The sequence below is a fragment of the Cynocephalus volans genome, chromosome 8, assembly GCF_027409185.1.
Source record: "Cynocephalus volans isolate mCynVol1 chromosome 8, mCynVol1.pri, whole genome shotgun sequence".
In the NCBI taxonomy this organism is placed as follows: domain Eukaryota; kingdom Metazoa; phylum Chordata; class Mammalia; order Dermoptera; family Cynocephalidae; genus Cynocephalus; species Cynocephalus volans.
The window spans coordinates 65,724,799-65,739,463 of NC_084467.1; the positions used below are offsets into that span (position 1 = coordinate 65,724,799).

At 36.2% G+C, this 14,665-nt stretch overlaps 1 protein-coding gene across 1 annotated transcript in view; it reads left to right on the forward strand.

Moving 5' to 3' along the window:
* MSH4 (mutS homolog 4) overlaps positions 1 to 14,665 on the forward strand; it is a 105,160-nt gene that overhangs the window by 44,991 nt on the left and 45,504 nt on the right. The window contains exons 9-10 of the mRNA XM_063106963.1: positions 8,901 to 8,975; positions 14,348 to 14,412. Of these exons, the coding sequence (XP_062963033.1) occupies positions 8,901 to 8,975; positions 14,348 to 14,412 (140 nt within the window). The remainder of the gene's footprint in view (positions 1 to 8,900; positions 8,976 to 14,347; positions 14,413 to 14,665) is intronic.

Genomic DNA, 14,665 nt, shown 5'->3' on the forward strand with positions numbered 1-14,665 from the left:
GCTTATTTCACTTAACATAATTTTCTCTAAGTTTGTCCATGTTACTGCAAATGACAGAATTTCATTCCTTTTTACAGCAGAGTAATATTCCATTGTGTATATATACCACATTTTCCTTACCCAGTCTTCTATAGATGGACATTTAGGTTGGTTCCAACTCTTAGCTATTGTAAATAGAGCTGTGATAAACATGGGAATGCAGGTATCCCTTCGACATGATGATTTCTATTCCTTTGGATATACACACCCAGCAGTGATATTGCTGGATTATATAGCAGTTCTATCTGTAGTTGTTTGAGGAGCCTCCATACTGTTTTCCATAAAGGTTTCACTAATTTATAGTCCCACCAACAGTGTGGGAGGGTTCTCCTTCCTCCACATTTTGCCAGCATTTGGTATTCTCTGTCCTTTTGACACTGGCCAGTCTAACTGGCATGAGCTGATATCTCAGTGTGGTTTTGATTTGCATTTCTCTGCTGCTTAGTGATGTTGAGCACTTTTTCATGTGTCTGTCAGCCATTTATGTATCTTCTTTTGAGGAATGTCTATTCAGATGCTTTGACCATTTTTTAATTGGGTTATTTGTTTATATACTGTTAAGTTGTGTGAATTCCTTGTATATTCTGGTTATTAATCCCTTGTTGGATGCATAGTTTGTGAATATTTTCTCCCGTTCTGCAGATAGTCTTTTTGCTCTGTTAACTGTTTCTTTTGCTGTGCAGAAGCTTTTTAGTTTGATATAATCCCACTTGTTTGTTTTTCCTTTTGTTTCCTGTGCTTTTGAGGTCTTATTCATAGAGTCATTGCACAGTCCTATATCCTGAAGTGTTTCCCATATGTTTTCTTTTAGTAGTTTTATAGTTTTTGGTCTTATAAATAAGTCTTTAATCCATTTTGAGTAATTTTGATATATGATGAGAGGTACAGGTCTAGTTTTATTTTTCTACTTATGTATGTCCAGTTTGCCAGCACCACTTGTTGAAGAGGTCATCCTTTCCCCAATGTACGCTTGTCAAATATGATATGTTGCCCTTGTCAAATATCAGTTGGCTGTATGTGAGTTGATTTCTGTGTTCTCTATTGTGATCCATTGGTCTGAGTGTCTGTTTCTATGCCAGTACCATGCTGTTTTGGTTACTGTAGCCTTGTAGTATAGTTTGAAGTCAGGAAGTGTTATGCCCCCAGCTTTTTTTTTTTTTTTTTTTTTTGCTCAGGATTGCTTTAGCTATTTGGGGTCTTTTGTTGTTCCATATGAATATTATGATTGTTCTTTCTTTTTCTGTGAAGGATGTCATTGGTATTTTGATGTGGTTTGCATTGAACCTGTAGATTGCTTTGAGTAGAATGGCATTTTCATGATGTTAATTCTTCCAATCCAAGAGCATGGAATGTCTTTCCATCTTTTTGTGTCCTCTTTAATTTCTTTCAGTAGTGATTCGTAATTCTCATTACAGAGCTCTTTCACCTCTTTGATTAAATTGATTCTTAGGTATTTCATTTTTTTGGCGACTGTCTTTATTTTCAACATTATCCATCCGACGACACTTTTATTTTACTCTCTGGTATGCAAAGTCAGTTATCAGCAAAAGCTCCTGTATTCTTTACCTTGTTACTCAAACTGAAATTTGTATCTTCTGTGTGACTCTGGTGTTTTTCAGGCCTCTTAAGAGGTGGTGGTTTTTCTCCTCATGGTCCTCCTGCTATGGAGTTTAGAGGTGGTGTCTTCCTTGTTCTTTCTTGGCGCTGGTACCATTTCTCCCTACTAACTTCCTAAAAATCATTGAGTTTGCCTTTCATGCATTCAGAGGGCCCTTGTCCATTCACCTTTTCATGAGCTCAGAAACTATTTCAATCTATCTTCTCTCTCTTTCAACCTTCAGCACCTCTCTGGCAGTGATTATCTCATGTTCAGCAAAACTCATTTCCTCTACCTTCTGGGTATACAGCTGGACCATGTTTCTTAACTTACCTTCTAGAAAGAGTGACTGTGTTTTGGCAGTGGAATGTGAATAGAAGTGATTGGTGCCACATGAGCCTTTACCCATACATGATTCATTCTTTTCCCCTCTTCCAGCTGGATGCAGAGGATCCATCAGAGAAATAGTGAAGCCACAAGACAGAAGGAATCTGGGTCTCAAAATGATAGTGTGGAAGGCTGCCCTTCCACCCACATCAGAACCACATTGGACTTTGTGTGAACAAGACATGAATTATTATTTGTTAAGCCTCTGAGATAGAGGAGTACATTATAGGAGATTACAATTCCTTTAATACCAATTCCTTCCCTTAACCCATTCTTAGCTACTGATGATCTTGCTTCCTATTTCACTAAGAAAAGTTAAGCAATCAGAAGATAACTTCGACAAACTCCCCAAACTGCATTTATCACCACTTATATCCTCTCATTACTATGAATAAATTATTTTTCCATTCTCCTGGCTAAGGCCAACCTTTTACTTGTACACTAAATTGTCCATGATTTCTTGCATCTTCACAGATAGGACTTTAGTATTTTCCCTGCCTTGCATCTGTTAATTTTCACCTCTATACTTGTTTGTTTTCATCAGCATATAAACATGCTGTTATCATTTCATTAAAACAAAAAAAGGTTTTTTTGCTTAGTTTTACTTCTCCCTCTATTCTTATATTTCTGTTTCTCTTTATAGCAAAATTAACTGACAGGATTGTCTGTAACTGTTTCTAACTACTCTTCTTTTTCCCCTAACCCACTCCAATCAGGTCTTCACCTCACCATGCCACTAAAACTGCTCTTGTCAAGGCCACCAATGATCTCCACATTAAGAAATACAGTCATTAATGGCAGTGCTCATTTAGCAGCAAAATTTGACACAGATGAACACACTTTTTTTATTTTTTAACTTATTTTTTATTAGCATATTCATTGTTACAAATCATACTTATTCTTTATACTCCTTATCCAATCTATTCCCTTCCCTCTTCCCTTCCCCCTCTAATAACCATAGATTTGCTCTCTCCATCTGATAGATTAACTGTTCCTCTGCCGATTTGGTGCCTAGATGATCTGTCCAGTACTGAAACAGGTGTGATCAAGTCCTCCCCTATTATCGTAAATCAGATACACCTTCTATTATTCTTGAGTGTGCTTTGTGGAGAGAGAGGACCTCTTCTTTTTTTTTTGGTCTCTGCTGGTGCCCATCCTTGTGTCAGTGCAGTTGAGAGTCTGGTGTGCCATCTGCATGGTGCTGTGACTACTGCTATAGAGACTAACTGCTTTTGTGGCAGCCATGGCAGTGGCAGTGACTATGATGGTGACTACCACATGAAAATGGTGTTTTTGGTTGCTCTTGACCTGGTTGTGGCTGGGTTCTGCTTCCCCAGCTCCAAGTCTAAGGACCCGGGTGGAGCCCGGGGTGATTGTGGCAGTTTGACTAGTTGCAGCTGGGTTCATCTTCCCCCAGTTCCATGCCTCATTCTAACTGTGGTTGTGGAGCAGTTGAAGGTGGAGAAGGAGAAGGGAAGGGGGAGGGGAAATAGGTGGGAAGAGGGGGAAGAAAGGGGAGTGATTGAGGCCCATGGTGCCCCCTCATTCCAACAGGGGAGACCAGAGGGCTTTTAGCAGTAGTTGGGTCATCACTGGGCTGGATATAGATGTCAGGGGGTGTGGCTAAATCCCTCAGCCTCCCACTGCTCTGGCTTGGGAGCCTGGGGTACTTCCTGTGGTGGCTTGGTGGTCATCACTGGGCTGGTTGCAGATGTCAGGGGGAGTGGCTGAGGCCCTCGGCTCTCCCTTCTCCCTGTCTTGGGATCCCAGGGGACTCCTGGTCCTTTTAGGTTTTATAGGTGTTCTTTGGTGGTGTTAGATCTTTATTAGTTAATATCAAACCTCGTCTCTAATCTGTGGGTCTTTTATTTTTTCATTCAGTTCTGTGTTGATTATTCACTGTTCCCACCACTTAAACTCTGCACTGGAACTAACTTGTTGTCCTTTGCTTACTTCTAAAATGAAGGAACTTCCTGTGTGGCCAGCACTTGATCCCTGTATTTGAGCTAAGCTAAATCGATTCATTGCTGCAGATCCTGGGGAATGCTTTTTGTGCAGGTTTTAATGGTTGACCTTGTATGTACTTCCAGATCTTGTGAGGTCCACTACACCTGGGTTGTGTGGAAACTCTGGTCTGGGCCTGAGTCTTTTTAGCAAACTGCATCCCCTGTAGTTCTGTATTCCTCACCATTCTCCACAAAGTTGTCTTGTGCTGATTGGAGGGCAGATCAGCTGTCCATGCTGTGCCCCAGTGTTCCCCCAGTGGGTCTGACTCCCCCTGTGGGCCCATCTCCCCCACCACCCACACTCCAAACACTTCCCATAGGACAGGCCATGCGCCAGTCCCTTGCAATGACTCACTGGCCTCTGAATGTTTCTTTTTTTCTGTTGTTTGTGGCTCCTCGCTCCTATGTGGGTCTGTGGGAACCCTGTCAGCGATCTTGCTGGACTGGGGGCCACCAAGGCCCTCTTCTCCCATGCTGCCTCCGAGCAACTTCATCCAAAGGGCGCAGCTGTGGCTTTTGCCAGCTCTTGCTCTAAAGTACCAGCACCAGCTCCAGCTTTAAAGTAACCGGGGCTCAAAATAGTGGAAGCGATCCTTTCTCTCATCATGGCTTCTCCTGTCTTCATGAACTCCGTAGATCTCTCTTTCTCTTCCACTGAGCTCTAGTGACCCCAGCTTGGCTGTCATTGCTTTTTAATAGTTGTAAATTGGTTGATTTGCTGGGTACTGTCTATTCTGCCATCTTGCCTAGAAGCCAAACACATTTTGTTTTTAAAAAATTTTCTTCCTTTGCCTTCCTTAAGAGTACTTTCTTCTTGTTTTCTTCCTACTTTTCTGTTTATTCTCATTTTCAGACCATTTTTTCAAAGCAATGAGAAATAATGTGCATACAGAAAATTGTACAAGAACAAAAATGCAGTGCTCATTGATTTATCACAAAGTGAACATCCATGTAACAATCACTCTGGTAAAGATTTTGCCAGAAATTCCCCTTCTGCTGCTTCTTATTTATTATTCTCTGCCTCCCTGTAAGAAAAAAGCCACTTTTTAGTAATCACTTTCTTGTTTTTATTTATAATTTTGATTTACTTGGTTTTTTTAAATAACTTTACATATAAGGAATTACTCAGTGTGTATTTTGTTATGTCTGTCTTCTTCTAGTCAACATTATATTTGTGAGACATAACCATGTTGTTGCATGTAGCTGTAGCTTGTTTATTTCCATTGCTATATAATATTCCAGTATATGAATATGTTATTATTTGTCTATTTCAGTATTGATGGACTTTTGAATTGTTGATAGTTTTTGGCAATTAGAAATAACACTGTGAAACAATCTTGTACCTGATTCTTAATATAATTGTGCACACATTTTTATTGGGTATATAGTTAGGACTGGAATTTCTGTGTAATGGGGCATGCATTTTTTAAACTTAAGTAGTTAATGTAAAAATATTCTCAAAATGATTGTGTCAATTTAATCTCCCAGTCAGTAGTGTATGAGAATTCTCATTGCTGTTTCCCAAAAGCTAATATTGTCTGTTTTGTTTTGTTTTGTTTTCTGGTGGCTGGCCAGTATAGGGATTCAAACCCCTGATCTTGGTGTTATAGTGTCTGTTTTAAAATAGTTGTAGTGGTTGGTAGACAGTGTTATTTCATCGTGGTTTTAACTTTCATTTTCCTGTTAATGAGGTTGAACACACTTTCTTATATATACTGACCATTTGAATATCTTCTTTTGTGAAAGACTTGTTCAAGACTCTTGCTCATTTTTCTACTGGGTTTATCTCATGTGATTTGTAGAGCATTTTTTTATATTTTAAATTTGAGCCATTTGTTGGTTCTATATATTGTGAATATTTTCCCCCACTTTGTAGTTTGCTTTTGTGCTGAGTATTGTGGAGCAGATGCTGATGGTTTGCTACTCACATCCTCTTGGCATTCACTTTTGTAAACTTCTTGCTGGAAGCAGCTGAGACTCTCTGCTTGAGGACTTTGGCCACATGAGAGGCTAGAGGGTATCAGAGAGTTGATGCCCCTGGCAACAGCTCTCAACCAATACTGAATAGGAATTGATGAATAAATACCCCATTTTCCTTATCTCTGGAGAAAGCTCCTGTAGCTTACTCTACACAGTCTCTTAGAGGTCTTCAGCAGAATTGAGTCACAGTGCCATACAGTGCTAACCTGACCATCAATGAATCCTGTATTGGTGTCCTTTCTTTCCCTGTGTCACTTCCCCAATTTCCTGCCTGTTCTGGCTGGAATTACTTTTCAAATACATTATTTGTCCTCAAATTCTAGTTTCTCAAAGTTGGCTTTTAGAGAACCTATCCTGGGACAGTAGTATCTTTTAATGAATGGAAGTTTTTAATTTAAGTGAGTCTAGTTTATCGGTTTTTTCCTTTATAGTTAGTATTTGCTATGTCCTGCTTAAGAAGTCTTTATCTACCCCAGTGTCTTGGTTGTACCAGCACGATTTTAATTTATGGAGGTAACTAAATGACAACACAGAGAAGCTAATGCTATTGGAAGAAGATTTTTATTACTTATAGTTCCCAAGAGGAGAGGGCATTCCAGGCAGGGCCACACTAGGAAGTACCTGTACCAAGGATGGTCAAGAGGCAGAAGGCATAAGGAGGAAGCATGGACAAAAAAGCCTGTATTGCTACAGTGCCAGGAAGTTGTTAGGTAGGGTTGTTCCCTATAGGGCAGGAAGTGAAACACAGATGTTGGGGTTTGTGATCAGAGGGTTTATAATACAATTTTCACATGCCCGCAAAAGCCAGATTGTAAGGGAGATATAAACAACTTTGACTGTTAGTGTCACAATGTGATCAATGGATGCCAAATTATCAGTTAAAAAATCTATAAAAGTTAGTTAGAGCACCCAAGGCCATGAAGATACTCTTCTTTGTTATAGTCCAGATTTTTATTGTTTTATCTTTTGTATTTAGATCTAATTTAATTTTTGTGTGTCAGGTGATAAAAGGCCACGTTTCTTTTTTCCCATATGGATTCTTATTTGTACTTGTACCACTTATGGGAAAGACTATCCTTTCTCCTCTGCTCTGAAGTCAACCTTTGTCATAAATCAAGAGCCCATATATGGTTGGGTTTCTTTCTAGACTTTTTTTTTCTGTTCCATTGGTCTCTCCGTCTGTCCTTGTGCTGATACCACAGTTTCTTAATTACTGCAATTTTATCATAAGTTGTTATTTAGTAGAGTTAGTCCTTCTACCTTGTTTTTCTTCAGGGGTATGTTGGCTGTTTTTGGAATTGTCACTGTTGATAATAGTGATGATAGCTGTCTTCTGTTTGGTGAATTTTATTTATTTTTAATCTTCCAGTTAGTTTTAGAGATCCATTATAAGAGACCATGAGATAAACCTCTTGAGGGGCCAATGACATTCATTATGGTATTTCTTCTAAATTGACTCATATGGTCACAGAACATTCTAGGTATTGTAGAGTGGAGATGTAGGTCAGGATACCTTAGAAAGAAACAGCTTTATATTAAGAATATTATTTTGTAAGGGCCAAGGGAAGACTTCCGTTTCAACCCCTTGAAGGTTCTCTGAAAAACTGACTGTTAAACACAGATTAATATGAAAAAAAGACATAATACCATTTTATTTGATCATAGTTTTACATGACATGGGTGCCTTCAGAATAAGACCCAAAGATACAGGGAAAACTGTCCATTTTTATGCTTAGGTTCTATGAAGCAGGGAGAGCTGTGTAGAAATGTGATTGGATGAAAAAAAGTATGATCTAATGCTAATAGACTGAGTCGAGAAACCCAGGAAGACCTATCTGTTCAAATTCTTCTTGGCCTCTCTGTGTAGCATTTATTCCTCCAGGGTATGGGGCAGGACTCTTTCTGGAATGGGGGTCTTATGCCCTACAGTCAGATAAGATCTGATTAGCAAATTTCTTTATGGCCAGCTCCAAGACAGAGAAAGGGTGTGGGGAAAGATTAGACTATAATTTTAGTCATTATAGCTGGCGTTGGGGGTTCTGATTTGTATGAACTGCCTTGGAGAAGAGGGATTCTAGTTTCTATGGCTTGCTTCAGGGGAGAATGAGGCTGAGAGACAGGAGGTCAAAAGGTCAGAGAAAAACTTTGCTTTGAGGCTGGTTCTGAGGCTTTTACTTTGGGATATCACTTTCTGAGCCCCAATGTCATAATTGTAATATCCTAAAACTCTACTCTTTCTGTCAGTACGAGTAAGTTGGACAATGCACAAGAACTCTTTTAATCTTCACAGGTTCAGTACCACCTCTCAGCTCTAGATAGAGTGCAATTTAGTTTAAATAAAGTTAATTTATAAAATTTAGAATGTTGATGTTGCTTTATTTAAAAAAACTATAATTAATTGGAATTAATTATAGTTATAATTAATTGGAATTAATTATAGTTATAATTAATTATAACTGGAATTATGGAAATCATTTTACTTGCACAAACAGGAACCAATGAGGTAAATTCTTGTTCAGTATCAATCTGGAAGGCATCTATCCAGAGATATCCTTTGTGCCTTTTTCAGTTAATCTTAGTCTATTGTTGCTGCTCAGGATTGAACTATATCTTCTTTTGCTATTATTACTTAAATTGGACCCAAGAGGCTGAAATAGAAATTAAAGTTAATACAATGAGGTGAACTCTTCTCATTCTCAGACTTTCAGGAGACTAGTGCACTAGGCTTATTATGGTTGGTCAGTAATTTCTAATCATTCTCTAGGCTGGCATCATGGGGAGGCTGATATATAAAAATATATGGGAAATGATAAGAATAGAATGTTCCAGAGGAGAACCTATTCTTGTATTAAATATTTATGTTGTTCACATTTGGATTTTTATCTTAACAGGTTAATGCAGCTGAATCAAAGATAACAAATTTAATATACCTAAAACATACCTTAGAACTTGTGGATCCTTTAAAGGTAATTTGTATGTGTTGTATTGTACCAAACATATCCAGCATCATTTTTTAACTTTTTGTTTAGCAAAAATTTCAAACTTGGGGAAAGTTGCAAGAAAGTATAACAAATTTCCATATTTTCTTTCTTTACATATTCAGCACACACACACATATTATTATTTTTATTATTACTCTTACCGAACCAGTTGAGAATAAATTGCAGTACCTAAGTACTAACCTGTATATCTCCTAAGAACAAGGATGTTCTCTTATATAATCACAATATAACTATCATATTCAGGATATTTAATATTGATATAATACTATTATATAATGTGTATACCATATTCATATTTTTCAAATATGTCCAAATAATGTTTTCAATAGCTTTTTTTTTTTCTGATACAGCATCCAGTCCAGGACCATGCATTGTATTTAATGTCATGTTTCTTTAAATTCCTTTAAACTGGAAATGTTTCTCAGCCTTTCATTCATGATACTGATATATTGAAGAGTAAGGTTCGGGGTCAGTTGTTTTGTAGAATATTCCTTAATTTGTGTGATTGTTTCCTCATTATTAAATTCATCTTATGCACATTTGGCAGTAATACTCTATGGGCAATGTTGTATCCTTCTCAGTCCATTGTATCAGGAGGCCCATGATGTCATTTCCCCATTCTTGGTAATCTTAACTTCGATCAGTTACTTCTTCATATAGTACTATATATTCTTTTGTAATTAATACATAATCCATGGAGAGATAATTTGAGGATGTGTACACAACCTGTTTCCATGTCAAACTTTCACCATTGATTTTAGAATTTATTGAGGACCCTTACCTAAAGTAATTGTTATTTACTCTTATGGTTATAAAATGATGATTTTCTCATGGGTTTTTAAATACTGCACTGTGCAAAACTTTTTTTTTCACTTTTTAAAATTCAAAATATTTTAACATTTATGTTATTTGTGGGGTACAGTGTGTTGTTTCAATACATGCATATATTGCACAGTGATTCACGTAGGGTGGATAGTATAGTTTCGTACCCATTAGTCCACCATTTCTCTCCTCCCCTCCCCTCCCAGCTTCTGGTAACCATTATTCTACTCTCTACTTCTATGAGAATCACTTTTCTAAAATGTTTAGATTCCACATATGAATGAGATCATGTGGTATTTGTCTTATTGTACCTGACTTACTTCACTTAACAGGATGGTTTCCAGATCCATCCATGTTGCTGCAAATGATAGCATGTCATTTCTTTTTATAGCTGAATAGTATTCCATTGTGTATATATACCACAGTTTTTTAAATCCATTCATCCTTTGATGGGCATTTAGGTTGATTCCATCTCTTGGCTCTTATGAATAGTGTTGCAATGAACATGGGAGTGCAGACATCTTTTTGATCTACGGATTTTATTTCCTTTGGGTATAGACCCAGTAGTGGAATAGCTGGGTTGTAGGGTAGACCTATTTTTAGTTCTCTGAGGAATCTCCATAATGTTTTCCATAGTGGCTGTACCAATTTACATTCCCACCAGCAACGTAGGAGAGTTCCTTTTTCTCTGCATCCTCACCAGCATTTGTTATTTTCTGTCTTGTTGATAATAACCATTCTAACTGGAGTGAGATGATATCTCATTGTGGTTTTAGTTTGCATTTCCTTGATGGTTAGTGATATTGAGCATTTTTTCATGTGCCTGTTGACCATTAGTGTGTCATCTTTTGAGAAATGTCTGGTCAAGTCTTTTGCCCATTTTTAATTGGGTATTTGTTTTTTTGCTGTCAAGTTGTTTAAGTTCCTTATGTATTCTGGATATTAGCCGTTTGTCTGATGTGCAGTTGGCACATTCTTTCTCACATTCTGTAGGATGTCTCTTCACTTTGTTGACAGTATACCTTGCTGTGCAGAAGCTTTTTAGTTTGATGTAGTCCCATTTAATGTATTTTTGCTTTAGTTGCCTGTGCCTTTGTAATTTTGCTGAAAAAAGCTCTGCCCACTCCTATTTTGTATAGTGTCTCCCCTGTTTTTCTCTAGTAGCTTCATAGTTTCAGGTCTTAAATTTAGGTCGTTGATCCCTTTTGAGTTGATTTTTGTGAATGATGATAGATAGGGATAAGTTTCAATCTTCTGTGTGTGGATATCCAGTTTTCCTAGCACCATTTGTTGGAGAGGCTGTCTGTTTCCCATTGTGTACTTTTGGCACCTTTATCAAAAATCAGTTTGTTGCAAGTGTGTGGGTTTATTTCTGGGCTCTCTCTTCTATTCCATGAGTTAATTTGTCTGTTTTTAATGCCATTACCATGTGAAAACATTTTTCTTTAAGTGACAAAAAAGAACAACTTTTTAAAATGGAAAATGTGGAAGAATTTTGTTACAGAGATCATTCTAATAATTATATATAGTTAAAGTAATTTGGCAGAAGATTTCAAAAGTGTTTTCACCTTTCTTGTAATGAAAGGGGTGGAATAAATCACCAGAAAAATATCTGTAGATTTGATGAAACACAAATTTCAAACTTTGATAAGTCAGAAGCAAAGTAAGAAGCAAAAAAGTTTGGAAAAATTTATGATAAATGACAGACAAAATACTAACTCCTATCATAATAAAACATGTATAATTTCATAGGAAAATACTGGAATACCAATGGAAATACAGAAAATTATTCAAAAAAGGAAATCAAAGTGTTTAATAATGGTACCAAAAACATTCAACGTCACTATTAATCAAAGAAATACTATTTAATGGGTGCAACTCACTGCTAATAAAGTATCAGTGAGACAGCCAACTTCTTATAACAGCTAGTAGGAATACAAATTGCACATAGTTTACAGGAAACATTTGCAACATATGTCTTTTTTTTTTTTTTAATCTAACTTGGTGAAGTTTTTATTTTAAATGTGTATATAGAAACCATTGAAAACTAGCACTGGATGAAATATCCAGAAATATCAGAATAAAAATACATAAAAGACAATGATACATTATTCCTAGTTCAAAGTTTAGTTTAATTTACTGAAATGAAGCACTGAAGGGTGTCTTCTGTCAACCTTACTGAAATTTAAATTATAAATGAGTATAAGAAAACTCATTGATTAACAGTATTAAAGAAATGATTTAGAAATATCAGCATAAAACTAATTAAAAAAATGGTAAAGCATTTCTGGTTCAGAATTTAATTCAATACACTGAAATGAGCCTACTTGAAAGTACATCTCTCATCTACCTTGATGAAATTCTACAACATATGTCTTGATCCTATAATACTACTTCTAGAAATCTGTCTGAAAGAACTACTTAAAAATGTTGAACAAGATTTATCTCGGGCAATGGTCATTGCAGCATTATTTATATTAGTGAGAAATTATAGGTAGAATAGAACTCCAATAATCAGAGGAAGAGACTATTTGCTTTCCACCTGGTCGACTATTATGAATTATTAAAAGTTTTTGCTATGAAAAGTTTCTAGTTCTTAGAATGTAATATTAAGTGGAGGGAGTACAATGATATGAAATTTTTAATTTCAGGTAGTGAAAGGAAATATACCATAATATTTCAAGTATTTATCTTTGGAAGGGTAGTAGATTTATGAGTGATTTAATTTTTTTCTTTATGTTTCTATGAATTTTCTAGTTTTTGTCAGTATATGCATATTATTTTTCAATGTATAAGCAAAAAAAAAAATGTTATTGCTACTGTTACACTTTTCTCTGTGTAACGGAGACGCAAATGGATTACTCAAAACAACATCAATGCGTTGAGAAGCCCAGAGGGTCTGTATCCCACAGAAAATGGGAACAGCCCCTGTTCAAAGTTAGCTTCTGTTTTTTATTGTAAGGACAAGGAAGTTTCACAAGAAAATTCAGTTGATTAAATCATTACAAAAGGACACAAGGACATTGGCAGTGTTACAAAAGTTATCTGAAATCTAGCTTAAGCAATGGAAACTAGTGACATCAGTAAAATTAACAATGTGATATTCCTAAATACAATTTAGTGAAAAGCTAAGTTGGTCAAACTGGCTCATTATCTAAAGTATAACCTTTCCTTAAGCAAAAATTACATTCATATGATAAAATCTAAGCACAATTATCTCTAAAGTTTCTCCCAACAGACAGCTTGCCCCTAGCAAATATACTTTTTCACATCTTTTCCTTCAGCAATTCTTAAAATCTCTGAACAGTATCATTATGACAACCACCTGTTAGCTCTAAAATCATTAAAGTATACAACCCATACCTAAACAGTGATTAGAGTTGATTAGATGGGCTTTTGCCCTCTGGCTATAGGCCGTTGCCTCCTACTCCAAGGGCTTTTGCCTCAATATGTATTTACCTAAAAACCCTATTCTAAAAATCAAATGAGAATCAACATTACTTAATTAGAATTGATTAAATGGGCTTTTGCCCTCTATCTGTAGACTTTGGTCTCTTATCCGAGGGCTTTTGCCCTATATGTATTTACCTAAAAGCCTTATTCTAAAATCAAATGAGAATCAAGATTTCTAACCCACTAGATACCATTGCCTTATATCACATTAAAACAGGAGGTAAAGGTCAGGTTAACTATGTTTTCTTCTCCTTTTTCTGTTTATTCAATTAGTGGCCACTCATATTTTCCATTAAGCAAAATAAAATTTCTACTTTTGTATTGTAAGAATGGAGAAATTGCTCTATTTATAAATATACAAAGCACTTTTTTAGTTTAATGTATGTATAACCAAATTTTGGAATTATAGGTAGGGTACTCTAAATGTGCAACAGGAGCTGCTTACCTACCTCTGTAAGTATAGTCATGTTCCGCAAAACAATGTTTTGGTCAATGATGGACTGCATATATGATGGTGGTCCCATAAGATTGTAATGGCTATACTATATAGCCTAGGTGTGTAGTAGGCCATACCATCTAAGTTTGTGTAAGTACATTCCTGTGTTTTTTTGGTGGCTGGCCAGTATGGGGACCCAAACCCTTGACCTTGGTGTTAACAGCACCGTGCTCTACCACATGTATCCAGCCAGCCCCCATGTAAGTACATTCTGTGATGTTTGCATAATGACAAAATAGTCTAATCACACATTTCTCAGAACTATTCCTATCGTTAAGTGATGCATTACTGTAGTTGGTTGCTAATGATTAGTTGGGAGACAAGAAAAATAAAAGTCATAATAGTGAAGCAGTGGATGGCACTTAGTCATATCTTCTTTATCTAAAAAATGCTAAGGATACCATCTGTCTTCACCCATATGGCTAAAATATTTTTGTGAGTATATATGAAAGAAATGAATCAAGAAAGCACTTGGTAAACTGTAAAGTATTAAATATAAAATGCTGTGTTTGGATAATGTCATAATGTATTATCCTTAACCATTTTTTATTTTGTTCTTTAATAGATTTCTCTGAAGAACTGTAACACACCTTTATTAAGAGCTTACTACGGTTCCTTGGAAGACCAGAGGTCTTTGCCACTCAGCTGTTAATAAAATATTATATTATCCCTTTCTTCCTGATCATAACTGATTTTCAAGACTCTAGTACTCTATAGAACACTTACTTGAGTTTTGGCTAACAGAATTTTTAAACTATTCATTAAAATTGTAATTAAACATTTCATCTTATAAGTACAATAAATAAAGTAACAACACATTGATAATTTGTGTTAATGGACAATTAGAATAGCATGAAAAATTGAAATCCATGTAGTTTTACTT